Source organism: Ochotona princeps, chromosome 2 (assembly GCF_030435755.1).
Source record: "Ochotona princeps isolate mOchPri1 chromosome 2, mOchPri1.hap1, whole genome shotgun sequence".
NCBI lineage: Eukaryota > Metazoa > Chordata > Mammalia > Lagomorpha > Ochotonidae > Ochotona > Ochotona princeps.
Genome location: NC_080833.1, coordinates 14,285,896 through 14,312,491, shown reverse-complemented (window position 1 = coordinate 14,312,491; position 26,596 = coordinate 14,285,896). Strand labels below are relative to the sequence as shown.

The following is a 26,596-nucleotide window of genomic DNA, read 5'->3' as shown; positions in this document are numbered from 1 at the left end:
GAGTGAAGCAAGCTGCCCCCATGTCCTGCGCTGCCCTGATCCTACAGAACATGGCCACCAGCAGAGCTGCAGGCCTGGTCACTTCCTGCAGCTCTCACCAGCACCTTGCAGGGCAGCACTGGTCCCACCTCCCCAAGGAGCAGGCCGAGTTTCACAGGGTTGAGTGACCCACCCCAGGTCAGCCAGCTGAGGGGTCACAGAACCCAGAGTCAGCCTGACCCTATAGCCCACTCTCCATCCTTGGACATCCACAGCCTCTCTAAGCATGACCTGGGATATCCCAGGAGCGTAGCCCACTGAGTCGCAGCCCCCCAGGGACAACCCGGCTGGGACATGCATGGCAGACAGGGCGGGCCGCACTGCAGCAGAAGCCACAGACAGCAGGCTGCCGGGCCAACCAGCCAGAGGAGCAGCAGCACCAGAGGAAGGCCAGGAGGAGGCCAGCGCAGGCCAAGAGCAGTGAGGAGGCCAGGGCTGCCCCCTGGAGCCTGTGACCTGCAAGAAGAAAGGATCCACTCAGACCTCAGCCCTGGGCCACCAGCCCTGTCCCCCACTACAAAGGATTCTGATGGGCAGGGCAGGACCAGCTCCTACCTTGTAAAGCTGTGTCCTGGGGTACACGGCCCCAGGCCTCTGGGGGACTCCCCTGAGATGTAATCCAGAGGGTTCCTGCAGACCTGAGAGGCGAGGACTTGGAGCTGTCCACCGTGGAGCTTCCTGTGTGGCTGGGCACCGGGGAGGGAACTGCAGAGGGAAGCAACTGAAGGACTACACAGAACAACCCTTTCCAGGGTCACTCCCCTGCTTCCCAGAGTCCCACAAAACCCCACAGTATTTCTGGATGCAGAGAAGGGGAGGTCACACAGCTAGAAATAGCTCCAGGACCTGGGCTGGAGACTGGAGTGCTTCCCCAGGAGATATGCACGAACCCTGAGTTTTCTGAGCACCAAGCACTGGGCTCTTTGTATGGTGGTCGACAACACAGAAAGCCTTATCACCCCATTTCACAGATGGGAAAACCAAGGCAGAGTCAGGTTCATCCTTCCACTCGCGTTTCTCAAGCATCTTCAGTGCCTCAAACGTGGCTCTGGAGACTGGGGGTGGGGGAGCACAACGGGGTGAGGCAAAAGAAAAGTGACTTTACCATATTCACAGCTGAATATATCCTTCGTCAAGTACAGAGGGGAGCACAGCACATTAAACCACTGCTTGCATCGCCTGCTTCGCTTCTGATCCTGCTCCCTGTTAATGCACCTCAGAAGGTAGTAGATGATGGCCTAGGTTGTTGGGCCCCTGCACTCACAGGGGAAGATGAACGGACTTCCAGGAACCTGGCTTTGGCCTGGCCCACCCCGACTGTTGCAGCCATTTGGGGAATGATCCAATGGATGGACAATCTCCCTTTCTCTCTCCCTCTGTCACGTTCAAATACAGAATTTTTTTTAAGGAGATGGGACTATGAAGGAAAATTAGCGGGGAGTGAAAGCAAAGCATGCTGGGTAGAGGTGGGGTTACCTTCTCTGTGATAAAACATACATGCGTTTGCCGTTTTAACTGCTTTGTTGTAAGTGTCCAGTTCCATGGCATCAAGCCCATGCACACAAGTGCACAACATTCACCCCTGTCCATCTCTCCGGAATGTTGTTTTGTGCTTTCAAACTGGAGGTTCCTACACCCCAGCCAGGGCTCTGGGGGCCTCTTTAAGCAGGATCCCTTGGTATCTGTCCTTTTGCGTTTGGCTTGTAGCACTTGGCATAAGATTCTGCCATCGCTGTTACAATACCCTGCCACACACTGGGGGACAAAGAAGCAGAGGCCTGCTGGGAAGCAAGGGAATAACCTGAAAAAAAAAAATCCCCATGTGGGGCAAACAGCTCATGAAAGGCCAGGAGGCAGGACAGTCACAAGGAGAGGACATTGGGGGGGCTGTGTGGAGGGGCAGGGCCTGCGCCCTGTGCCTAAGCAAGCCTGCAGGAGACTTCAGGAGGCTTTGCTGTCCCTGAGTAAGATGAGAAGTGCGAAGACTTTGAGCCGGGGCTTGTCTGGAACACACAAGCCCCACCCGTGCCAGGAAGAGGCAGACAGCAGCAGGGAGAACGGAAGAGCCAGCTGTCCCACCCCCTCAGCGCTGGAAGGATGTGACAGCGTGCAGCCCCTGGCAAGAGTAACACTTTGCTTCTGCCGTCTTCTTCCCCATACTCCCAGTGCCAGTCTCATCAAGAGACACCAGATCCACCCTCCCAGTTCTGTTGGCCAGAGCCTCCCGCTGTAGCTGTCTTGAGCCCTCTACCCCACGTCTGGCTCAACAGCGTCCACCACTAAATAGTCCTCTGGAAATGGGTAAGCCGAGTTGTCTCCTGCATCATCCGAGCTCTAAGTGGCTTGACCTTCAGGACCTTGGGCAGAACCCCTTCCTGCTCTCACTTCCTCTCTCCCGCTATGCGCCTGGCTGCAGCAGGACTTGGAGCACAGCTGCCTTCCCAGCTGGTGAGGAGGGACCAAACCACACCCACCACTGACCTCTGCAATTGGCTGGTGCCCAGGAGGCCTGGTCACTGCCGTCGCCACAGTTGTCTATGCTCCAGCGATCACACACCAGGCTCGGAGGGATGCACTTGCCGTTGTGACAGCGGAAGTAGGCCCCACAGGGTCCTTGGGTAGAAGGGGGAAGCTGAATGAGGATTCCAGGTTGGGCCTGTGGCCTACAGTGAGAGACTGGAGGTGTGGGGGGAGGCAGATGCTGTGGTGCGGCTGCTGTCACCCACAGGGTGGGCAGAGAGTTGGCCAATTGTGATTCTCATGGGCAACTGACATGCATGGAGGTCCTATTCTGTGCCAGGCAGAGTGCCAAACACTTCGCTCTCAACCCATCTAATCCTCCTGACTACTCAGTGTGGTAAGCACTGTTGCATGGGACAGTGGGGTGAGCACTGTTGTGTGGTAAGTACTCTTGTGTGGTACAGTGTAGTAAGTACTGTTTCTAATCCCATTTCACAGATAAGAAGACTAAAGCACAGGGAGACTTGGTCACCTGACAGAAGCCCTACTCCGCAGGCCGGATTGGAGGCTAGGACATAAATACCCACTGTGGCCCACAGTGGGAGTCTGTGTCTATGTGTGTGTTTGCAGGTATGTCTCTGTGTGTCCCTGTGTGTCCTGTGCCTCTGCTTTCTGTGTCTGTGTGTATGTGCCTCTATGTGTGTCTGTGTGTATGTATGTATGTATGTGGTATATGTATGTGGTGTATGTGTGCCCCTGTGTGTGTATCTGTGTGTGCCTATATCTATGTGAATATCTATATGTGTGTTTTTTAAAGATTTATTCCATTCTCATTTGAAAGGTAGAGCTACAGAGAGAAGGAAAAGTGGAAAGAGCGAGAGAGAGAGTCTTTATCCACTGGCTCATTCCCCAAATAGCTACAATGGCCAGAACTGAGTCTGTCTGAATCCAGGAACCTCTTTTGGGCCTCCCGCATGGGTGCAGGGGCCCAAGGACCCGAGCTTTCCTCTGCCGCCCTCCCAAGCCGTAAGTAGGGCGCTGGATAGGAAGTGAAACAGCTGGGACTTGAATCAGCATCCACATGGGATGCCAGTGCCACAGGCAGAAGCCCAGCTCACTAAGCCATGGTGCCAACCCCTGTGTACATATTTTTATGTGTGTCTCTCTGTATGTTTGTGTCTCTCTGTATTCCTCTGTGTGTCTGTGTGCCTCTCTGTCTGTATCTGTTTTTCTATGTGCATGTGTGTGTCAGTATGCATATTTGTATGCGTGTGTCTGTGTGTGCACACTCTAGAAGCATCCCCATGAGCCCGAACATGCCAAGCAAAGCCACAGCTCTGCAGTTTCCAGCAATTCTTTTGTTTTTTTAAAAGATGTTTTTAAAGATTGATTGGTTGGTTGATTTGAAAGGCTGATTTACAGATAGAAGGAAAGAGAAAGATCCTGTATCTGCTGGTTCACTCCCCAGTGGCCACAACAGCCAGAGCTGAACCAAAATGAGGCCAGAAGAAGCTCCTTGCTCTTCTTCTGGGTCTCCCACGTGGGTGCAGGGTTCCAAGGCTTTGAATCATCCTCTACTGCTTTTTCAGGCCACAAGCAGGGAGCTGGATAGGAAGTGGAGCAGCCGGGACACGAACCAATGCCCGGCCTTATGGTTCAATGGTTAAGCTGCTAATCAAGGTGCCAGAGTCCTGTTACAGAGTGCTAGTTGGAGTTTCAGCTGCTCTGCTCTGATCCAGCTCCCTGCTAACATGCCTGAGAAGGCAACAGAAAGTGGCCCAAGAACGTGGGCCTCCGCCACCCTACATGGGACAGCCAGATGGAGATCCAGGCTCCTGGCTTTGGCCCAGTCACTGTTGTCATTTGGAGAGTGAACCAGTGGATGGAAGATCCTTTTCTCTGTCACTCTGCCTTTCAAAAGCAATACAAATAATTGAAAAGAGGATGGGAGGGAGGGAGGGAGAGAGGGGTAAAGAAAGGGGCAAAGAGAAAATATCTTAGAACAGGAATGCATGGTGACATAAGGGAGTCACATGTGTTACATGTGAGTGTTGCTCTAGGCAAGTGTGCGAGCACTGTGCAGGTACCTGTGGGTGTAAGTGACAGAGATGGGGCATGCAACCCGAGAGCCTGAAATGAGCTGTTCTTCCTTCTGACAATGAAACTGACTAAAGCCAGGGTGGGGAGAGGGCTTCACCATTGCCCATTACAGAACCCAATGCTGCCCAGCACTGAGCAGTATGACCCGAACCACCCTGGCTGACGGTGGCATCATGAGCAGGCAAGTAGGGCTAGGGGAAAGGAGAGTGAAGAGAATAGGCTAGGTGGTGCTGGGGTCCCATCAGCCAGGAGAGCTGTCTGGCTAACAGCCCAGTAGGTACCTTGGCTCTTGCTACAGACCCTGGAAGGGGGCCCCAGGCACAGTCAGTCAGTGCCCCAAGGGATCTAAATTCCACATCCCAGAACCAGGGGATGGCATCAAGAGGAGAGACTGAGAATCTGAAATCTAAAACTCAAGGACGGCCATTTGGCCCAGTTGTTAAGCCACTGCCTGGAACACCCGCATTCCGTGTCTCATTACCTCATTGCCTGAGTTTGAGTTCGAGCTCTGCTTCTTCCTCTTTCTTTCTTTTCTTCCTTCCTTCCTTTCCCTCTTTCTTTCCTTCTTTTTTTTTTTTTTTTTTTGCTACTGTTGTTCTTTAAAGATTTTGTTTTATTTGAAAGACAATGACAGATAAAGAGAGACATATTCCATCTGCTCATTGAAGGACTGTCCATAGCCAGCCAAGTCAAGGCCAAGTCCTTGCTGAGCCTGTACCAGCTCTCAAAGAACCCATGCCTGGAAGCTTCCTGGCCTGGAAGCAGTTCCAAGCCCTCGTGGATTTCTCCAGCCTGACTGTCCTGCTGGTCAAGCTTTCCATGGCTCTAACACCAGCTGCACTTTGGGAGCACATCTGCCCACCATCACTGGAAACAATTGCTGTTGTCACATAGCAATGGGCTCCAGTTCCAAGGGAGCCAGCTGGCGCTAAAGCCTTGAACTCCAGTGAAGCTAAAGAGCGTTCCCCCAACATTTCTTAAGGCTTTACTCACCTTCCCTGCGTGCTCGTTGCTTCATCTGCAATTACAAGGGTCAGAACACCGCACAGTAGGGTTGCTGTGGGTCCTGGATCAGAGTCAAGGTCACTGAATAAGAAGTAGGGATGAGAGTCCGGATCGGTAGCCCAGCGGCTAAATTCCTCGTCTTGCACTCACTGCTGGGATCCCATATGGGCGCCGGTTCTAATCCCGGCAGCCCTGTTTCCCATCCAGCTCCCTGCTTGTAGCCTGGGAAAGCAGTCGAGGACAGCCCAAAGACTTGGAACCCTACACCTGTATGGGAGACCCAAAAGAATCTCCTGGCTCCTGACTTCAGATCGGCTAAGCTCTGGCTGCTACAGCCGCTTGGGGAGTGAATCAACAGACAGAAGATCTTCCTATCGGTCTTTCTTCCTCTCTGTATGTCTGACTGTCTAATAAAAAAAGATAAGGATAATTTATTCCATTCAAAGAGGCCCATGCCTCTGTCACTCACACATGCAAGAAACAAACTTATAATGTTCAAAACCTGTGTCCTGGCTGAAGAGGTGACCAGGACACAAGAGCACATTGTGTGTGTGTGTGTGTGTGTGTGTGTGTGTGTGTGTGTGTGTGGTGTAAACTGTGCAGGAGTGTACCCCCAAGTAGGCTGCCTATGTGTGAATGTGTGCCTGTCAGGGCATGGGCAGGGCTGTGCTACGTACATCCAGAGAAGCCAAGGTTGCAGGGGTTGTCTCTTGGGGTGTGGAACATCCCTTACTGTGACCCCCACCCCATGCAGCCCTTGGTCACCACCCCTTCCTTTGGTAGGACCCAGTCTCATGACTTGCGCTCCCAAGTCCCCTCCAGTCCCTGGCTTCCGCTCCAGCTCACCTAACCGGAAAGAGGTGACTTCACCCACGAAGTCCACTCGGGGCTGGCGGCCTCTGGTGACCAGGTGCAGGCCGAGGAAGTGTCCAGAGGAGACCACAGGGACAGGAATGGTCAAGCCACAGAGAGGAGCCCCCAGGGGTTGGGCCTCTCCAGGTGAGCCTTCGTAGAGCTGCAAGTAGGAGCCAGCGACGCAAGGGTCTGAGGGCTCTGGGGTAGAGACATTGGGAGCTGGGGGCGTCGGGGACGCAGACATCAGACTATAGACCAGAAAGAAGCGGAACTGGAGGTGGATCCTGTCACCGGGGTCGGCTGCCTGTATCCAGAGCTTACAGTCGGTGTCCGGAGCCACGAAGTAGAACCTGCGCGACGTGGGGTGTGAGCGCAGCAACATGCCGGGCCCCTGCCACGTCTGCCCGCACAGGTGCACCAAGTCCGCTGTGAAGAGAAGCACCGACCCTGGAGCCCACGCCCTGCTGCAGACCTGGCTCCGCCCCTGCGTGCTGGGGCCCAACCAGGTCTCCTACTCCCCGCAGAGCTTGTCTCCTGATTGGACAAACCGATGAATAAGCAAGCTCAGAATGTTGGTGAAGAATAATACATGATTTCATTCCATTCAAATCAGCAATCCCATATTCAGAAGTTCTAGACGTGTTCCAGAAATTTCCAGTTCTCCCAAAACCTGTATGAGCCACACACGCCACACTCGCCTCCTCTCTGTATATCTGATTTTGTAATAAAAAATAAATAAAAATCTTTTTAAAAAGTTTTAAGTAAACTAGTTAAGAGCAAAAAAGATTTCCTAGGGACTTTAATATTTTTTGAATTACAACAAAAAGATTGCATAGGTAAGATCTATTTATTGGAACATCAGAGTTACAGAAGGAGAGGAAGACAGAGAGATTATCCATCCTCCGATTCACTCTCCAAGATCCCACAATGGACAGAGCTGGCCCAGGCCAAAGCTGGGAGTCGGGAGCTTAATTTGAGTCTCCCACATGGGTGGCAGGTCCCAAGCATTTGGACCCATCCCTCCCCTGCTTTTCCCAGACCATTAGCATGGAGCTGGACAGGAAGTGGAACAGTCCAGGAGGAGAGATAGAGAGGAAGATCTTCCTTCCGATGGTTCACTCCCCAAGTGACCGCAACGGCCAGTGCTGTGCCGATCCGTAGCCAGGAGCTAGAAAGTTCTTCTGAGTCTCCCACACGGGTGCAGGGTCCCAAGGCTTTGGGCCGTCCTCCACTGCTTTCCCAGGCCACAAGCAGGGAGTTGGATGGGAAGTGGAGCTGCCGGTATTAGAACCAGCGCCCATATGGGATCCTGGGTGCGTTTAAGGCGAGAACTTTAGCCACTAGGCCACCACGCCGGGTCTAGCTCAAAATATTCTTGTTGGTACAGGACTTTTGTGAGGATTCAATGAGATCATGTGTAAGTTCTCAAGGGGCTGTGGTTGCTGCTGTGACACAGCAGGAAGAGGAAAAGGTATTTTAATGTGAGGGAGGGGCACCAATGGGTGCTCGAGGGCCAGGCGGGCTGAGGGTTTTTGCGGAAGAAATCTCAGGATGTAGAAGCACTTCCCCCCTCCCCCCGTCTGTACAGAGCTGCTAAGTGCCTGGCGCTGCGCATCTGGCATAGTTCATGCTATTCTGCACACACAGTAACAACAGTCCTTCCAGGGACAGGGACCTGTCACTGCTCCCATCTCGCTGCCAAAGAGACTGAGTCTTACCTGTAAGGATGACCTCAAGAGTGCAGGTGTAGGAGGTGGCAGAGGTGGCAGAGTTAGTGAGTGAACACAGAGCCAGGTAGTTCCACAGCCCACACTGTTTTCCAATGCCAGACTTGAAGGCTGTCCTGCCCACACTCAGAACTCTGCTTCCAGGAACATTCCAGAAGGGAATGGAGTGGAGTTGGGGGCTACCCAGCAAGACCAACATCAGGGTTTACCAGCCTTCCCCAGTTCAAGGGGTCCCAACCACCAGGATGAGTGCTGGTTGGGGAAACACAGCCTCTCAGGGTGGTAGGGGTCTCCACGCAGCCCCTTCACACTCACCGGTCTCCAGGGCAGACACAGCCAGGATGGCTGCCCCGAGCAGGAGCAGCCTTCCGCGTAGCTGAGGAACACGCACCCCCATCCAGGCTCTGTGTGCCCAGCCACAGCACACCCTGCAGAATTGTTAGGTTGGGGTCTTTGGGGAGACTTGGTGGTGTGGGGCTGGCCAAGCCAGGAGTGTGCCCAGCTCTTCTGGCCTCCTCCCTGCGATCTCTGGGCGCCCCCTTGCAGATCCTCCTCTCCTGGGTTATGAGTGCGTCTAGGGTTGCCACGGAGATTTGGGGCCAGGCCTGGAGCTCCGGGAGAGAAAGCCGAGAAGGATGTCAGTTCACCCCCTGCTGGACAAAAACCAGGAAACCCAAATCCGGGTGAGCCCCAGGACTTCTGGGATTGGAATCCACAATTCCAGTAGCTGTCTTCCTAGTTAGCGACACCTCAGGGATTTGAGGGCAGCACAGGGCACCAAAGGAGCACTGAGGTGGGAGTCTGCTCTCTTAATAAAACATCACTTGGCCAGTCTTTGCTCTCATGGTTCTCTCTCCCTGCTGTGCTGTGTGTGGCTGTCTCCTCCCAGCCATCTGGTTCTGACCCACACGCACCTTCTCAGACCCCAAGCCCTACCCTGCTCCCAACCTGGTCACTTCATCTCCTCTTCCTGAATGTGTCATCTCGGCACTCCCTGGAATTCTTTTTGCTTGTTTATTTCTTGCTGATTTGCATACGGTGTCCATCGGCCACCACTAAAGTCACGTTCTGTGAGTGTCCAGCTGACTTTGGACTCCCTAGGTCTTTTTTTTTTTTGAAAGATTTATTTATTTTTATTACAAAGTCAGATATACAGAGAGGAAGAGAGATAAAGAGGAAGATCTTCCGTCTGATGGTTCACTCCCCAAGTGAGCGCAACAGCCAGTGCTGTGCCGATCCAAACCCAGGAACCAGGAACCTCTTCCGGGTCTCCCACGCGGGTGCAGGGTCCCAAAGCTTTGGGCCATCCTCAACTGCTTTCCCAGGCCACAAGCAGGGAGCTGGATGGGAAGTGGAGCTGCCGGGATTAGAACCAGCGCCCATATGGGGATCCCACCGGAGTGTGCAAGGCGAGGACTTAAGCTGCTAGGCCACCACGCTGGGCCCTCACCGCCTTATTTAAACAGAGGTGCTCTGTGCTGTTGGTCGGGGAGGTGTAGGTTATCGCAGCCCCAGGAGGAAGCCTCCAGATCAGACTTCAGAGGTTCAGGACTCTAGTTGAAGCCTCTGCACGTGATGGTCTCCACTGGCTCTGCGAGGCTAGCATTTGTAACGTTGATTACCTGCTGCTTATCAGGGTCAAGGCCAGATCCTGTTGGCCTCCAAGAGACTCAATCTGCCCTGTCCGGGAGACTGGCTGTGGGGTTCATGAAGATTGTACTTGTTGGCCAAAGAAATCACTGTTTTAAAGTTTCAGGGGTTTTATTTTCATTTTTTAAATTATTTTCATCTTATTCAAAAGACAGAAAGGGACGTGGAAAGGGACTTCCCACCTGCTGTTTCAACTCTTCCAAACACTTTCACTAGCCAGGGCTTTTTTTTTTTTTTACAAAGATTTATTTATTTTTATTACAAGGTCAGATATACAGAGAGGAGGGGAGACAGAGAGGAAGATCTTCCATTTGATGATTCACTCCCCAAGTGAGCGCAGCGGCCGGTTCTGCTCTGATCCGAAGCCGGGAGCCAGGATCTTCTTCCAGGTCTCCCATGCGGGTGCAGGGTCCCAATGCATTGGGCCGTCTTCAACTGCTTTCCCAGGCCACAAGCAGGGAGCTGGATGGGAAGTGGAGCTGCCGGGATTAGAACCGGCGCCCATATGGGATCCCGGGGCATTCAAGGTGAGGACTTTAGCCGCTAGGCCACGCCGCCGGGCCCTAGCCAAGGCTTATTAAAGCCAAAGATCTGGCACTCAATCTGAGTGTTCCATGTGGGTGACAGGGCAAGTTCCGAGCCATCAATGCTCCCATGAGGTGAATTAGCAGGAAGAGGGGCAGGATATGCAACGGCCAGAATTTGAACACGCGACTCCAATATGGAACATGGTATGTTTTTCTTTTTTTTTTTTTTTTTTTTGAAAGAGTCACAGAGCTGTTCCAACTGCTGATTCACCCCCAGATACCTGCAAACAGCCAGGACTGAGACAGGCCCGCCAGCCACTAGGAACCAGGTGTCCCGTGTGGTTAGCGTGGAACCGAGTCCCTGAGCCACTGAATGCTGCCTCCCAGGGTGCAGGAAGTTAGACTGGAAGCACAGGACTTGAACCCAAGCCCTCTGGTGTCCCAAGCAGCACTTTAACACACCTGTCACAGTCACACTTTCACCATTTGAAAGTTGTAGAGCTCAGTAGTGCAATAATACGAATGCTTAACAACACTGAACTAAATATTTAGGAACAGTTATGTGATGAATTTTGTATATAAATCTTTGCTTATTTATTTAAGAGATAAAAAGAGCCTTCTGCCAGTTCACTCCCCAAATGCCATAATGATTAGGGGCTGGGCTACATCAAAGCCCAGAAACTTAACCTAGACCTTCGATGTGGGAAGCAAGAACCCTGTTACTTGAGCCACAAAATGTAATTTTCTTCTTTTAAGAATTTATTATGTTTCCGGCATGATGACTTAATGGCTAAATCCTCACCTTTCAACGGCCGGGATCACATATGTGTGCCGGTCGTGTCCTGGCTGCTCCACTTCCCAACCAGCTCCTTGCTTATAGTCTGGGAATGCAAAGGAGGATGAGCCAAAGCTTTGGGACCCGGCACCCTTTGGGGGAGACCTGGGGGTTCCTGGCTTGACATTGACTCAATTCCAGCTGTTGTGGCCATCTGGAGAGTGAACTAGCAAATGGAAGATCTCTCTCTGCCTCTCCTTCTCTCCATAAATCAGATCTGCCTTTCCAATAAAAATAAATAAATCTTTTTTTAAAAATTGTTAGGAGCCCGGCACAATAGCCTAGCAGCTAACGTCCTCGCTCCTGGCTCCTAGCTTCGGATCGGCTCAGCTCCAGTCGTTGTAGCCTCTTGGTGAGTGAATCAGCTGATGGAAGATCTTTCTCTCTGTCTCTCCTTCTCTCTGTAAAATCTAACTTTCCTAAATACATAAATAAATAAACAAAATCTCTAGAAAGATCTTATACCCACTGGTTCACTGCCCAAATGACTGCAACAGCCGGAGCTCAACCAATCTGAAGCCAGGAGCCAAGTCTCCTACATGGGTGCAGGGTCCCAAGGACTTGGGACTATCCTCAAGTGCTTTTTTTCAGGCCATAAGCAGAGAGTTGAACTAGAAGTAGAGCAGCCAGGGCATGAACTAGCACCAATATAGAATGCCAGCACTTGGAAGTGGAGGATTAGCCTGTGGAGCCACAGTGCCAGCCCCAAAATAAATCAATCTTTAAAAAATACGATGGCGGGGCCCGGTGGCGTGGCCTAGCGACTAAAGTCCTTGCCTTGAGCGCCCCGGGATCCCATGTGGGCGCCAGTTCTAATCCCGGCAGCTCCACTTCCCATCCAGCTCCCTGCTTGTGGCCTGGGAAAGCAGTCGAGGACAGCCCAATGCATTGGGACCCTGCACCCATGTGGGAGACCCGGAAGAGGTTCCAGGTTCCCGGCTTCAGATCGGCGTGCACTGGCCCGTTGCGACTCACTTGGGGAGTGAATCATCAAATGGAAGATCTTCCTCTCTGTCTCTCCTCCTCTCTGTATATCTGGCTGTAATAAAAAATGAACGGATCTTTAAAAAAAAAAAAAAGAAGTGGAGGATGGCCCAAAGCCTTGGGACCCTGCACCTGCGTGGGAGACCCAGAAGAGCTCCTGGCTCCTGGCTACGGATTGGCACAGCTCCAGCCATTGCGATCACTTGGGGAATGAACCATCAGATGGAAGATCTTCCTCTCTCATCTCTCCTTCTCTGTAGAAATCTGCCTTTCCAATTAAAAAATAAATCTTTTTTTAAAAAAGAAATGATGTATTCATTATTTGCTTTTTTTTTTTAAGATTTATTTTATTTTTTTATTGGAAAGGTGGATGTACAGAGAAGAGGAGAGACAGAGAGGAAGATCTTCCATATGCTGGTTCACTTCCCCAAATGGCCACAACAGCTGGAGTTGAGCCGATCCGAAGCCAGGAGTCAGGAGCTTCTTCTGGCTCTCCCATGCAGGTGCAATATCTCAAGGCTTTGAGCCATCCTCAACTGCTTTCCCAGGCCACAAGCAGGGAGCTGGATGGGAAGTGGAGCTGCCAGGACATGAACCGGCACCCAAGCGGGATGTCAACACTTGCAGACAGAGGATTAGCCAATTGAGCCATTGTCCTAGCCCTAAGTACATACTTTTCAGTTGATGTTGTGTTCATCATTTCATCCTTTGAAATGACTTATACCTCCTGAGCCACAAAGCCTAGCCCTTGTGGAGAGCTCCCAGTCTGGTAGGGGCTACAGACTAAACAAACAAAACCAGTCCTTTGATCAATTGCAACCCCAACTGTACCATGGACAGGAAGTGGGTGTGGGAAGTCAGGAAAGGCTTCCCGGAGCAGGGCGTTTGTGAGCTGGCCCTGAGGGCTGCATCAGAGCCAGGCTGACCATGTCCTAACCACATGCAAGCAGGGGCCTAGGCCCGTCGCAGCCACAGAGGAGCTCACTGTGGGAGCAGGCTTTGGGAGAGACTCATGGCATGGAACAGCAGGGGCAGCAGCCCTGGCACTTAGAGGTACGCCGGTTCCCTACCACTTCAAGGTCCCACCTTTCACAAGCAGGGACAAGCACCTTGTACACCTGTTCCTGTATCTGAGGCCTACTTTGTGAGTGTTAACAATGTGCTGGTCCCTGGCTAGGAGCCTGCCACATGCATTCTTTCTTTCTTTCTTTTTGAGGATTTACTTATTTGTTTGCACACATGATATAGAGAGAAAGGAAAAGACAGAGAAACAGAGATCTTCTATCTGCTAGTTCATTTCACAGATGGCCACAATGGCCAGAGCTGGATCAGGCCAAAGCCAGAAGCCTGGAGCTTCTTCCAGGTCTCCCATGTAGGTACAGGGACCCAAGCACTTGAGCCATCCTTGTCTGCCTTTCCAGGCACATTAGCAGGGAGCTGGATCAGAAGTCAAATGGCCAGGACTTGAACTGGTTGCCGATGTTAATGTTACAAACAGTTGGCTTAGCCCGCTCACCATGATGTCAGCTCTTGTTACTCACTTGCTCACACATAACTGTCACAGTTACCATGCAAAGGGGTCCCTCTAAAGAGCTTTGCTTCAATGATGAGGCGCTGATAGTAAACACATCTGGTGGTAGAACATCCCCCCAGGCCACCCATCCTAGCTGTGTGACACCTGGGCAAGTGACTCAGCTCCTCTGTGCCAGAGTTTCCTCATTTACAAAGGCGGGGGGGGGGGTGGAATTCCAAATTATCTTATCTGGGTTAGTGAAAGGGTTAAAGTTAAAGCCCAGAAATTCCTTGTTCAAGAATCACTGACTTCAGCACAAAGCACTGGAGATATTTTCGGAAAGAAAACACACACACACCCCCTCTAACCTTATAGAACTTAGGTTTCAATGGCAGATAAACAAATTGAATGTTCGCTGTAATAAACCATGACAGATACCAGGGAGGGAAAAGCCATAAAGCCAGGTGGGCAGACGGGAGAGATCAGAGGAGCCCTTCTACAGAATGACCCACGAAGCCTTGTGGGGAGTGAAGGTCTGTGAGAGTGCCAGCCTGGCAGATATCTGACGAAGAACATTCCAGGGAACAAACTTGGATTAGCAGGTGCAAAGGTCCTGATGACAGGGAGAGAGTGCAGGGCTCTAGGGCTCATAGTAACGACTGGGTCTTCTTCCCCAACCGAAGCAAGACCAGAAGTCACTGCGTTAACCAGGAGGCTCTGCGGGTAATAAATGTGGAAATGAGGGTGACCTGGGCCAGGGTAGTGAGAAGGACTCAGATTCCAGACTTTTTTATTTTAAGATTTATTTATTTTATTACAAAGTCAGATATACAGAGAGGAGGAGAGATAGAGAGGAAAATCTTCTGTCCAATGATTCACTCCCCAAGTGACCGCAACAGGCAGTGCTGCGCCGATCCGAAGCTGGGAACCTGGAACCTCTTCCGGGTCTCCCTCACGGGTGCAGGGTCCCAAAGCTTTGGGCTGTCCTTGACTGCCTTCCCAGGCCACAAGCAGGAAGCTGGATGGGAAGCGGAGCTGCCGGGATTAGAACTGGCGCCCACATGGGATCCCGGGGCGTTCAAGGTGAGGACTTTAGCTGCTAGGCCACGCCGCCGGGCCCAGATTCTAGACATTTTTAAAAGATGTATTTACTTACTTACTCACTTACTTATTTTCTATTGGAAAGGCAGATCAGATTAATGGAGAGAAGGAGAGACAGAGGGAAAGATCTTCCATGTGCTGGTTCAATCCCCAAATGTCCTCAACGGCTGGGGCTGGGCCTGGTTGAAACCAAGAGCCAGTAGCTTGTTCCGGGTCTCCCACATGGATGCAGGGACCCAAGCACTTGGGCCCTCTTTGGCTGTTTTCCCAGGAACATTAGCAGAGATCTGGATGAGAAGCAGGGCAGCTTAACTTGCTACAATGCTGGCCTCAAGCTCTGGACTTTGTGTTTGGAAGTTGTTTCATGTAGGTAGGTAGGGTTGTGGGAGAAGGAGATTCTAGAAGGGGCTCATTTGTGTTAACTGTTAGACCGTCTAGTGCGGGTGAGGGCAAGAGACAGTAGGAACCAGTATGGAGTTCAGTGGGAATTGTGGGCTGAAAATGTGATGCAGGGAGTGGACTGCACATGGCTAGGGAGAACAAGAACTGAGGAAGGGCTGGGTCCTGTTCACCAATCCTAATTCCATTGCACCCCTGGTGCCAGAGGACAAATGGCCACTAGGGGACGGTCAAGGCCAACACGAGGAAGAGGAACCCGGCCTGTATCCCAGGAGCGGCTTCAGGAGGCCCAGGGAAAGCCAGAGAAGCCACACTAGGAGCACATCAGGCCAGTCGGAGAAGGACAGCAGCTGCACGCCCAGCAGGCCTGGTCAGGGTGGGTCAGGCTGGGGGCTGCCTGAGCTTCGGGCAGGAGCTGATGCTTCCGCACCGGGTGTGCAGCTCCCCCATCGCATCCTTTCAGCTGGCAGACGTTTGACAAGCCACGAGGAAACCGCATTTTGTCTACACCAGTTCCAGACTTGGTGCTTTGAACCCTCGGCTCCAAGAAAGCCAGACGGCAAGAATAATTATCACCTTCCACATAGAGGTGAGAAAGGCTGACTGTCTCAGCTAGCCTGGGAAGTGGAGGCGGGGTTGAGGCTGTTCGTTCCAGGCAGGTGTCAGCCCCACCCCACCCGGCTTTTTGTTACATCATCCCACCTTGAGTCCTGGTCCTACTGCTGCTCTGGTACCTGGAACGTGCTTCTGCTATCACTCCTGAGCAGACAAGCAGGTCAGAAGTGAATCTTCCATCCCTGGGCCCACCACCGAGAGGGGAAGAGTCCAGCTTTCTCTAGCGCAAAGGACCCAGGACATAATTAGATGAGCCAGTACCAATGAAATGAAATATATTAGCGTTTAATTTTAAAAAGTATCCATATGGGCCTTCCTAAATTACTGAGTGATTGCTAACATGGAAATTGTCTTCCAAGATGAAGAGGTCACAGCCATTTTTATTGCAGTAGAAAAGGAAAACAACAACAAGGCCTACCTAAGCCCTGCAAGTCACTGGTGAGGCCAGAAGGAAGATGGAGTCTGAACAAAAAAGACAGGGCAGGTGTCCTGCCAGAGCAGGCTAACCCTGCTGTACTGGAGTGCCAAGTCAAGCCCCGTGTGCTTCCCATCTGGCTCCTGGATAAGGCACCTGGGAGGCAGAGGTGACGGAACAGTGCTGAGGCACCTGCCACCACATGGGAGACCTGCACGAAGCTGCTCACTCGTGATGTCATGACAGCCTAGTCCAGCCCAAGACAGAGACAGAGAAATACTTCCATCTGTGAGTTACTCCCCAGATGTCCACGACGGTGAGGACTGGGAGAAGCCAAAGCCTGGGGCCAGGAACGCCACACAGATCTCTCACGTGGATAACAGAGGACCAGGCTCTTGAGTCATCCAGGTCATTCCAGGTGCATTGGCTAAAGACTGAATTGGAAGTAGATCAGCCAGGACTCAAACAGGAACTCTGCTATAGGATACTGGTGTTTCCAGTGGCAGCTTAACCCATATTGCCACAGTGCCAATCCTATAATAACCTCTTTCTGAAAGACTTTTTTGTTATATGAAAGGCAAATTAACAGAGAGAAGAAACAGAAAAATCTTTCATCTGCTGTTCCGTAAATGATTTGCTATGATCAGAGCTGGACTGGTCCAAAGCTGGGAACCAGGAGCTTCTTCTGGGTCTCTCCCATGGATGCAAAGGCCCAAGTTCTTTGGCTATCCTCTGCTGTTTTCCCAGGCCATCAGTAGGGAACTGGATTGGAAGTGGAGCCGTCAAACACAAACCAGTGCCCATATGGAATGCTGGTCCTTACAAGTGGAGGATTAGCCTATTGAGCCACTGTGTCAGCCCCCCTACAATACTCCTTATCAAACAAATTACAGAAGATGAGCTAGCACAGTGTATTATCAAACTAATCCTCTGCCTGCAGCATCCCACGTGTGTACCAGTTAAAGCCCCTAGGGCTGCACTTCCAATCCCACTACCTATTCACAACGTGGAAAGCAGCAGAGAATGGGGCCAAGACCTTGGGCCGCTGTGCCCAAGGGGGAGGCCAGGAAGCAGCTGCTAGCTCCTGGCTTCAGACAAGCCCAGCTCTGGTCATTGCAGCCATTTGGAGCAAACCAGCAGATCAAAGTCCACCTCTGTTTCTTCCTATCTCACTCTAACTTCCAAGTAAAATAAATAAATATTAAAACACACAAACACACACTCATAGGGCCTGCTATGATGGACCAGTGGCTAAATCCTCAATGGTAGTAGGAGATAGCCCAAAGCCTTGGGGCCCTGGATCCACATGGGAGACCCAGAGCAAGCTCCTGGCTTTGGTTTCGAGGGTCTTCTGTCCAGCAGGCCCTGACACCATCAAGGGGTGAGGCAATAGTGACCTTGTGCCTTCTGTAGCAGAAACACTAGAGACAAACTGGTGGTGAAGGACGTCCATTTATTTTAGAGAAGTCACCAGCTTATATAGGTTAGGAAAAGGGGGCAGGCAGAAGGGCAGTCCTGACAGTACTTGTACCGACAAACAACACTGTGTCAGGCTAGTAGGTATGTCTATCTCTTTGGACCCTCCAATGAAGTTAAAGGTCAGGAATCACAGAAAACTGTGTCTCAGGGCAAACCTGTTACCTGCTGAAAGGCAGGATGAATGTAACATTTGACTTCCCAGAGTTGTTTACAAAAGAAGTTCTAGCACTGTTTGCTAAAGAAGCAGAGAAGAGAGACTGCTCATGGCTCTTGCTGCAGCTGCATGCGCAGTGAGCATGCCATGTTGGGGGTCTCTGTTAGTTGAGACTTTTGCCACAGGTTCTCCCAGGGACATGGTGCCTGTGGCCTCCCATATGGGCTAGGTAGGTGCAAATCCAGGGGCAATCTCCCAGCTTTGGATCAGCTAAGCTCCAGTCATTGTGGCCATTAGGGAGTGGATGGATGATCTCTTTTTCTATCTCTCTTTCTCTTCGTAAGTCTGATCTACCTTTCCAATAAAAATAAGCTTTTTTTAAAAAAAGAGGAATCACGGAAGAGATCACTACCTATACAGGGAAACACACGTCAGTCACAATCCTGGTGTGTAACAGGAGTTTTTACAACACTGATACAACACTAATACCTCTAAATCAGCAGATAAATAAGCCCAACTTGCGTTTCTCTGGCAAAGTAAAGAGTATATATTCCAGAAACTATTCCAAGAATACATAGCCCAGTACTTGCAAGGATTTGGGAATGTCAAATTCCCCTGCACATTGTTGCATAGATTATGTTGATGTCATGATTAGAAGAACAGAGAGGGCTTGGCAGTGTGGCCCAGTGGCTGAGGTCCTCGCCTTGATCCCATATGGCTGCTGGTTCTAATCCCAGCAGCTCCACTTCCTCTCTGTCTCTCCTCCTCTCAGTATATCTGACTTCGTAATAAAAATAAAATAAATCTTTAACAAAAAAAAAAAAAAAAGAACAGAGAATGCATAGTAACTTGGAGGGGCAAATCGTTACATGTTTAGGATTAAGCGGATGGACAGTTACCTACTACGTGTGACGAAGGGAGCATCTCGTTCCATTGTTTAGGGGATTTGTGATGCAGTAGATTAAGCCACTCTGTGAAATGGCCAACATCCAACATGAGGCCTGGTAGAGTCCTGGCTGCTCCACTTCTGATCCAGCTCCCTGCAACAGCCCAGAAAAACAACAGAGATGGCCTAAGTGCTTTGGCCCCTGTCGCCCACACAAGAAACCAGAACTAGCTCCTGGCTTCACATTAGCGCAGTTCTGGTTATTGCAGCCATTTGGGGAATAAACTAATGGATGGAAGGACTTCTTTCTTCTCTTTCTGTAAAATATGCCTTTTCAATAAAAATAACTATTTAAAAAAAATTATTCTGGGCCCAGCACAATAGCCTAGTGGCTAAAGTCCTCACCTTGAACACGTCAGGATCCCATATGGGTACCAGTTCTAATCCTGGCAGTCTCGCTTCCCATCCAGCTCCCTGCCTGTGGCCTGGGAAAGCAGTTGAGGACGGCCTAAAGCCTTGGGACCTTGCACCCGCATGGGAGACCTGGAAGAGGTTCCTGGCTCCTGGCTTCGGATTGGCGCAGTACTGGCTGTTTTGATCACTTAGGGAGTGAACCATCGGATGGAAGATCTTTCTTTCTGTCTCTCCTCCTCTTTGTATATCTGACTTTGCTATAAAAATAAATAAATCTTTCAAAAAAAAATGTACCTAGGGACTGGTGTATGACACAGTGGGTTAAGTCGTTGGCATCCCATGGGAGCATTACCTGCAGTCAGCTGTTTTACTTCCAGTCCAGGTTCCTACTCATGCACCTAGGAAAGCAGCCAGAGATGAACCAAAAATTTGGGACTCTGCCGCCAACATGCGGCACCTGGATGGAGCGCTGGCCTCCTGGCTTCATCTTGTCCGCCTGGTTCTTACAGCCATTTTGGAAGTAAATCGCAGACAGGAGATTTCTCTCTGTTTCTCCTTCTCTGTAACTTTTTTTAAAGGCTTATTTATTTTTATTGCAAAGTCAGATATTCAGAGAGGAGGAGAGACAGAGAGGAAGGTCTTCCGTCGATGATTCACTCCCCAAGTGACCGCAATGGCTGGAGCTGAGCTGATCTGAAGCTAGGAGCCCGGAACCTCTTCTGGGTCTTCTACCCACGGGTGCAGGGTCCCAAGGCATTGGGCCATCCTCAACTGCTTTCCCAGGCCACAAGCAGGGAGCTGGATGGAAAGCGGGGCTGCCAGGATTAGAACCGGTGACCATAGAGAATCTCTACATGTTCAAGGTGAGGACTTTAGCTGCTAGGCTACTATGCTGGGCCTGTAATTCTGCCTTTTTTTTTTTTTTAAGATTTTTATTATTATCATTACAAGGTCAGATATACAGAGAGGAGGAGAGACAGAGAGGAAGATCTTCTGTCTGATGATTCACTGCCCAAGTGACCACAATGGCCGGTACTGTGCCGATCCAAAGCCAGGAGGTTCCTGGCCAGGAGCCAGGAACCTCCTCCAGGTCTCCCACAGGGGTGCAGGATTCCAAAGCTTTGGGCCATCCTCGACTGCTTTCCCAGGCCACAAGCAGGGAGCTGGATGGGAAGAGGAACTGCCGGGATTAGAACCTATGCCCATATGGGATCCCAGGGCGTTCAAGGCGAGGACTTTAGCCGCTAGGCCACTGTGCCAGGCCCAACTCTGCCTTATAAATTAGCAAAATAAATCTGTTTGAAAGAATGTTTTTAGAAATACTAAAGAACTAAAAATATTCCTCTGGATTTTATAAGACAGTAGGCAGGGACCATTGAGAAGACAGGTTGTGTCACCATGATCAGAATCCCTGCTAATGTACCTGGGAAGGCAGCAGAGCAAGATCCAAGTCCTTGGGTCCCTATGTCCACATGGGAGTCCAGGACGAAGCTTCCAGGCCCTGGCTTTGTGGCCTGCTGGTAAGTAAACCAATAAAAAGAAGTTCTCTGTATATATGTCCTTCTCCCACTCTCTCTGCTGCATTTCAAATAGATAAATTTTAAAATTTAAAGAGATGGGGTCTAGCACAGTGGCCTAGGGGCTGAAGTCCTCGCCTTGCAGATGCTGGGATCCCATATGGGTGCTGGTTTGTGTCCTGGCAGCCTCACTTCCCATCCAGCTCCCTGCTTGTGGCCTGGGAAAGCAGTTGAGGATGGCCCAAAGCTTTGGGACCCTGTACCCATGTGGGAGACCTGGAAGAAGCTCCTGGCTCCTGGCTTTGGATCTGCTTAGCTCCAGCCATTGTGACCACGGTCAGATGATCTTTCTGTCCTCTCTGTATATCTGACTTTCCAATAAAAAAAAAAATGTAAGGAGATAAACTCAGAAATTAGTGGGTTGTTAAGCTATGGGAGGTTTGACTGATGTGGGTGTTAGCCTAGCCCTGCAGAGGTGGGTGAATTCTTGAGTTCTACAATACAAAGTGCACTAAGCCGCGGTTTGGAGTTGCAGTCCTGCAGTTAGTTTGTCTTACACATTGCCAGTTGCTTCCACTCCCATGTTATTTAACAGAATCGCTTGTTACAGAAAGCTGTACTGTGACTGCTGCCCTGTTGGATTTGTGTACACTCTGCAACAACCTTGACCATGGTAGTCCACTTTTCCTGATAATTTGATTATTGTGCTATGAGAGATTGAAACTGGGAGCAGCCAGTGGGCATGATATGAAATTATGAATGGGTGGGTCTTAACAGCTTTCAGTATCTGAGGAGATTGGTAACTGACAGCCTTTTGTAGAAAATTTGCCTCTAAATTTGTTATACTTGATTTTAACCAAAAGGCTGTGAGGTAGTTCCCCCCAAGCTTGATGCTGGAAATTCACTGGAACAATTCTCTTTTTTTTCTGAAGATTTTTTGTTTGTTTGTTTTTGTTTTTTATTATATTTTTGGCAATCTTTACATAGTTAATTAGGGTAAAAAGGTTCAAGGGCTATAGGAAAATGGGTAAGACTATTATTTCCATATTGTTTCTTTCTTTTTTAAAAGATTTATTTATTTTTATTACAAAGTCAGATATACAGAGAGGAGGAGAGATAAAGAGGAAGATCTTCTGTTCACTGATTCCCTCCCCAAGTGACTGCAACAGCCGGTGTTGTGTCAATCCGAAGCCAGGAGCCAGGAACTTCTTCCAGGTCTCCCACGTGGGTGCAGGGTCCCAAAGCATTGGGCCATCCTCGACTGCTTTCTCAGGCCACAAGCAGGGAGCTGGATGGGAAGTGGAGCAGCCGGGATTAGAACCGGCGCCCATATGGGATCCCAGCGTGTTCAAGGTGAGGACTTTAGTTGCTAGGCCACTGTGCCAGGCCCTCCATATTGTTTCCTTCATGTATCTGAGGTAAAGGGGGATATTGAGGGAGAAGCCCCACCCAGTTTCCCATCCATCCAAGGTCCCGGATGTGGGGCATGCTCTGAGATACTTGCTCAAGTGGTTTTGATAGTTCACCAGTTATGAATCGCTGCCAATCGCACCACTCCAAGCACGATGAGGTCGTTGAAAAATCCACTGATTGACATAGTCCATCATAGAGTCTCCATTTGCCCAGTATTTCACTGCCAACATATAGCTGAGGTGATTGATTGACTTGTTCGTTCTTCTGTCTTTTCCTGGCTAGGGTTCTGAGTCCGCCATTTTGACTGGGGAGATCCCCAAAGAAACCCCGTCTGAGGTGTTCCCAGACCAGATTCTTGTATGTTCTAGCAAGCACAGGGCCCGGCACAGTCCATCGCCCCAATCAGCTGGTGGTTACAATTGCTGGGTTGGTTCTGTTTTCAGTCCCGACTTCCACTGGAACCAATGGGTGTCACAGTCCAGCCTGCTTCTGCCCAGCACATACTCGGCCCTCACATCAACCAGTGGGAGCTGCAGCCTAGTTAGAGCAACCCATAGTAACCCCTACCAGGCCTGCCCCCTACCCTGGTTTGCCCGTATGTGTAGCAGACAAGTCCAGTTTGTCCCACATCCCATTTGGCTCTCGTACATGTCGATGGGTATTAAAGCTTAGTTCCATCTAACCAGCTCAATTATCCAGCCCTCATGGATGTTGTTGAGTGCCTCTCTGTCTAGCGGAACCCCCCACAGCCCCTGTCCTAGTTTTCGTGCCCTCCTGTGGTAGTGGTAACCCAAGAGGAAGGAGCCCACTATTTCCCTCCCAGGTCTCTCTCACTCCCAGATTATGCACTCTCCAGGTGGCTCTATGGTTTCACTTGACAGAATTAGCCCCCAGTGCCAGCTTCTGCCAGCTGATACTGCAGCTAAGCCCAAACAACCCTCACCCACTCTAATTTTGTTTGCACCAGTAGGAATAATCCTCACCCAGCCTGGCTTTTGCCTGATCTAGTCCACATGAGGCGCACAGGTGTTGTAGCCCTGCTTAGTCTGGTCTGCCCTCATCCCAGCCCACGCTCTCCAGTGGGAGTAGCTGTCCGGCAAGGGAACCGCCCCTTACTCCCCCTGCCGGCTCTGTCCCCTCCCTTCTTGGTTCTCAAGCGTGCTGGTTGGGTGTTGCGGTCACATCCGTCCGGTACAGGTCACCTCACCTTGGCATTCCATATTGTGCACTGGTTTTTGTCGCGACTGAACCTGGCTCAACCCACACTCTGTTCTGTTGCTTGGATTTGCCAGTGGATGACACGAACTGATTCAGCCTGGTCTGCCCCTAACCCATGCTGAATGTGTGCCAGTGGGAAACTTTCCATGGCCTATTCTGGGCTGTTTCCTATCATGCTTCTTGCGCTTACCTGCCGGGTCTGTGTCCTGCCAGAGGAGTTGCCCAGGCTCCTCCATCAGAACCGCTTCCCAATGCCAGATTTTGCGCATACCAGGGGGGTGCATGGGCCAGCCCTACTGAGTTCACCTCCTGTCCTAGCAGGGACAGTGGCTTTTCCTGACTGGCCTTTAACCCAAACTGGCTCTTGTTGGATGTTGCAGCCCAGCAACAGCTCGTCCATACCCACATACAGCTCACACATGGCTCAGTAGGGGTTGAGACCTAGCCTTGTCTGTCCCACATCTACGCTGGTCCTCCAGGACACCAGACGGTGTTGGAGTCTGGCCCGGCTTGGTGCGTCCAGTCCCAGTTCACATTTGTGCCAAGGGAGACTACAACCGTGTCCTGATCAGAACTCAGCCCCCATTCCAGCCCATGCGCCCATTGGTGGGAACCTCAACTCAGTTAGGGTGTCCCCTTAGCTCCCCAACCAGGCCTGTTCCCAGCCCTAGATCACGCGCATGCCAGTGGTTGTTCTGACTCAGCTTGGCTCAGTCCCTCACTTGTCCTGGCCTCTGCCTTAGACACTGTGGCTTAGTGTCCCTGGCTCATGCAGACCAGTAGGTACAAGAGCCTAGCTCGGCATGACCTGTGCTCCATTCTGGTTTCTAGTTTTGCTTTTAGGCTAAGGTTTGCTCAGTCCTGCCAACATCCCGTTCCATTACCAATTCACACATTAGGCAGCTCTGTTGGAGCTACTTTGCCCAGCTTGTCTGATCCCCAGGTCTGGACCCATGTTCACCAGCAGGAGCTATGACTTGCCAGGAGAGTTTCCCAAGTTCCTCCACTTGAGCCACTCCCAGACCCAGTTCTCATACATGTCATTGGGTTTTAGGCCAGTGCCCGGCGCAATCTGGCCTTCCATTTGGCCTTGTATGAGCTGCTGAACATTGCAGCCCGGCCCACCCCACACCCTATTCAGGATGCACATTCGGGTGCTGCTGCCTTGACCAGTCCAGACTGTTGCAGGTTCCTTTACCTGTGATTGATGGCAAGCTCCTTGATCACATCTAGCTTAGTCCATCACCATCCCAACTCTTGAGCTAACAGTGGGGCTAGAATTTCCACAGGGTTTGGCCCACACATCCCCCATAGAATCTACCCCCAGATATGGTTCTCGAATGTTAGTTAATGTTATGGCCCTGCCTAATGTGACCCCTCTGCTGATCCATCATCATGTCAGGTAATAGGATATGATCCTGCTGGACAAGCCCCAAGCCTTAGCTTTTGCATGAACTGGTGTTCGGTGCTCAGCATTGTTAAGTAATTACAAGTTCTTCAGAGGAAGAGTTACTGTCATTGGGAATTGTTAGGATTGATTCACATTACAAAAGCACAGTGGGTTCAACCTGGAGCTACCTAAGCAGCGATTCAAAGAACCAAAACCCCAGAGCTTCCCAGCTGGGCAGCCAGCAGGCAGCACTGGCACACTGGCTGCCCAGGGACAGCTCACCACATGCACGTGGTGGCTGGCATCTGGGATCCAGGCATGAGATGTCCCGTCCTGAGGCCCTATTTTTTTAAAAAAGATTTACGTATTTTTATTACAAAGTCAGATTTATACAGAGGAGGAGAAACAGAGAGGAAGATCTTCCGCCTGATGATTCACTCCCCAAGTGACCTCAACCAGGAACCTCCTCTGGGTCTCCCACGCGGGTGCAGAATCCCAAGCTTTGGGCCATCCTTGACTGCCTTCCCAGGCCACAAGCAGGGAGCTGGATGGGAAGTGGAGCTGCCAGGATTCGAACTGGCGCCCATATAGGATCCCGGGGCATTCAAGGCGAGGACTTTAGCCGCTAGGCCACTGTGCCAGGCCCGCTATTTATTTATTTTTATTAAAAAGGCAAATTTTGGCCTGTGCCTGCTGGCGTCCGGTAGCCCGGTAGCAGGGCGCCGCACATCTCAGGATCCTGGGGTGAGGGTCCAGATGTCAGACAAGGAGGCGACATTGAGTGAGGAGGCCCCGCAGGCCCTTGCTGACACCATCCGTGACATCCAGGAGCTTGAGGCGCAAGGCAAGGCCTACTAGGACATGCTGGAGGGCAAAGAGGAGTTGGAATGGACGAGCTGGGCTGGACTGCGAGGGCTACCCCCGGCCCATGTAGACCTGTACCAAGTCTGCACCGTGAGGCACATCATCTGCTTGCAGAATGATCACAAAGCAGTGATGAAGCAAGTGGAGGAGGCCTTGCACCAGCTGCACGCTCACAGCAAGGAGAAGCAGGCTCAGGACGTGGCTGAGGCCCAGCAAGAGGCCATGAGCCACAAGCTGGGTTACCCCGAGAGCCACAGTCCGTCTGAGGCCTTTGCCAGAGTGAACGGCGTCAGCCCTGGCTCCCCAGCCAGCACTGCGGGTCTGTGAATGGATGGTGAGAATCTGGAGTTCGGCTCTGTGAGCGCCCAGAGCTTGCAGTCACTGCGTCACATCAGCAGTGTGGTGCAGCACAGTGAGATGAAGCCCCTGGCTGTGACAGTACTCCGCCAAGGACAGAGACACCAGCTCAGACTCGTCCCGAAGCGCTGGACTGGGAGAGGCCTGCTGGGCTGCAACATGGCCCTTCTGCAGACATGACCGTTCTTGGTGCAGCGGGACAGCCACTTCCATGCCCTGGACTTGGGTCCAATGTGGATGTCTTCATCTTCTCTCCAGGAGTGTGACAAACTACAAGGGCTTGGATGCCTGCTGGTGGAGGCGGGGCCACACTGCGACCTCCCTGTGGGATCTTTGTGGATGCAGGTATTGTTCTTGAGTCGTGCTTAGCATCTTTGGCCAATGAGGCTGTGGCCCTGAATGGGAATTTTCTGGATTGTGGGAGTTATCCTGGCAGATGCTGATACAACTTGATTCTGTTAGGATTTTTTTTTTTAAAGATTTATTCATTTTATTACAGCCAGATATACAGAGAGGAGGAGAGACAGAGAGGAAGATCTTCCATCCGATGATTCACTCCCCAAGTGAGCCGCAACGGGCCGATGCGTGCCAATCCGAAGCCAGGAACCTGGAACCTCTTCCGGGTCTCCCACGCGGGTGCAGGGTCCCAAGGCATTGGGCCGTCCTCGACTGCTTTCCC

General features: G+C 51.2%; 1 protein-coding gene and 1 pseudogene across 1 annotated transcript; one reads left to right on the top strand and one right to left on the bottom strand.

Annotated features, from left to right (window-relative positions):
• Positions 1–505: 505 nt before the first annotated feature.
• Positions 506–8,583, bottom strand: LDLRAD2 (low density lipoprotein receptor class A domain containing 2). Its single transcript, XM_036494620.2, has 4 exons — positions 8,502–8,583; positions 6,451–6,885; positions 2,521–2,652; positions 506–744 (listed from the first exon to the last, which is right to left on the bottom strand). The coding sequence occupies exons 1-4, from the start codon at positions 8,581–8,583 to the stop codon at positions 554–556; spliced, it is 840 nt and encodes a 279-aa protein (XP_036350513.2). The 3' UTR covers positions 506–553.
• Positions 8,584–25,452: 16,869 nt separating this feature from the next.
• LOC101520521 (26S proteasome non-ATPase regulatory subunit 9-like) lies at positions 25,453–26,178 on the top strand (annotated as a pseudogene).
• Positions 26,179–26,596: the final 418 nt, after the last annotated feature.

Coding starts and splice junctions, on each gene's coding strand:
- LDLRAD2 (XM_036494620.2), bottom strand. CDS start 8,583: ATGGGGGTGCGTGTTCCTCAGCTACGCGGAAGGCTGCTCCTGCTCGGG. Junction 2,653..6,450: donor AGTCACCTCTTTCCGGTTAG/GTGAGCTGGAGC, acceptor CTTCTACCCAAG/GACCCTGTGGGGCCTACTTC. Junction 745..2,520: donor GGCACCAGCCAATTGCAGAG/GTCAGTGGTGGG, acceptor TTCCCTCTGCAG/TTCCCTCCCCGGTGCCCAGC.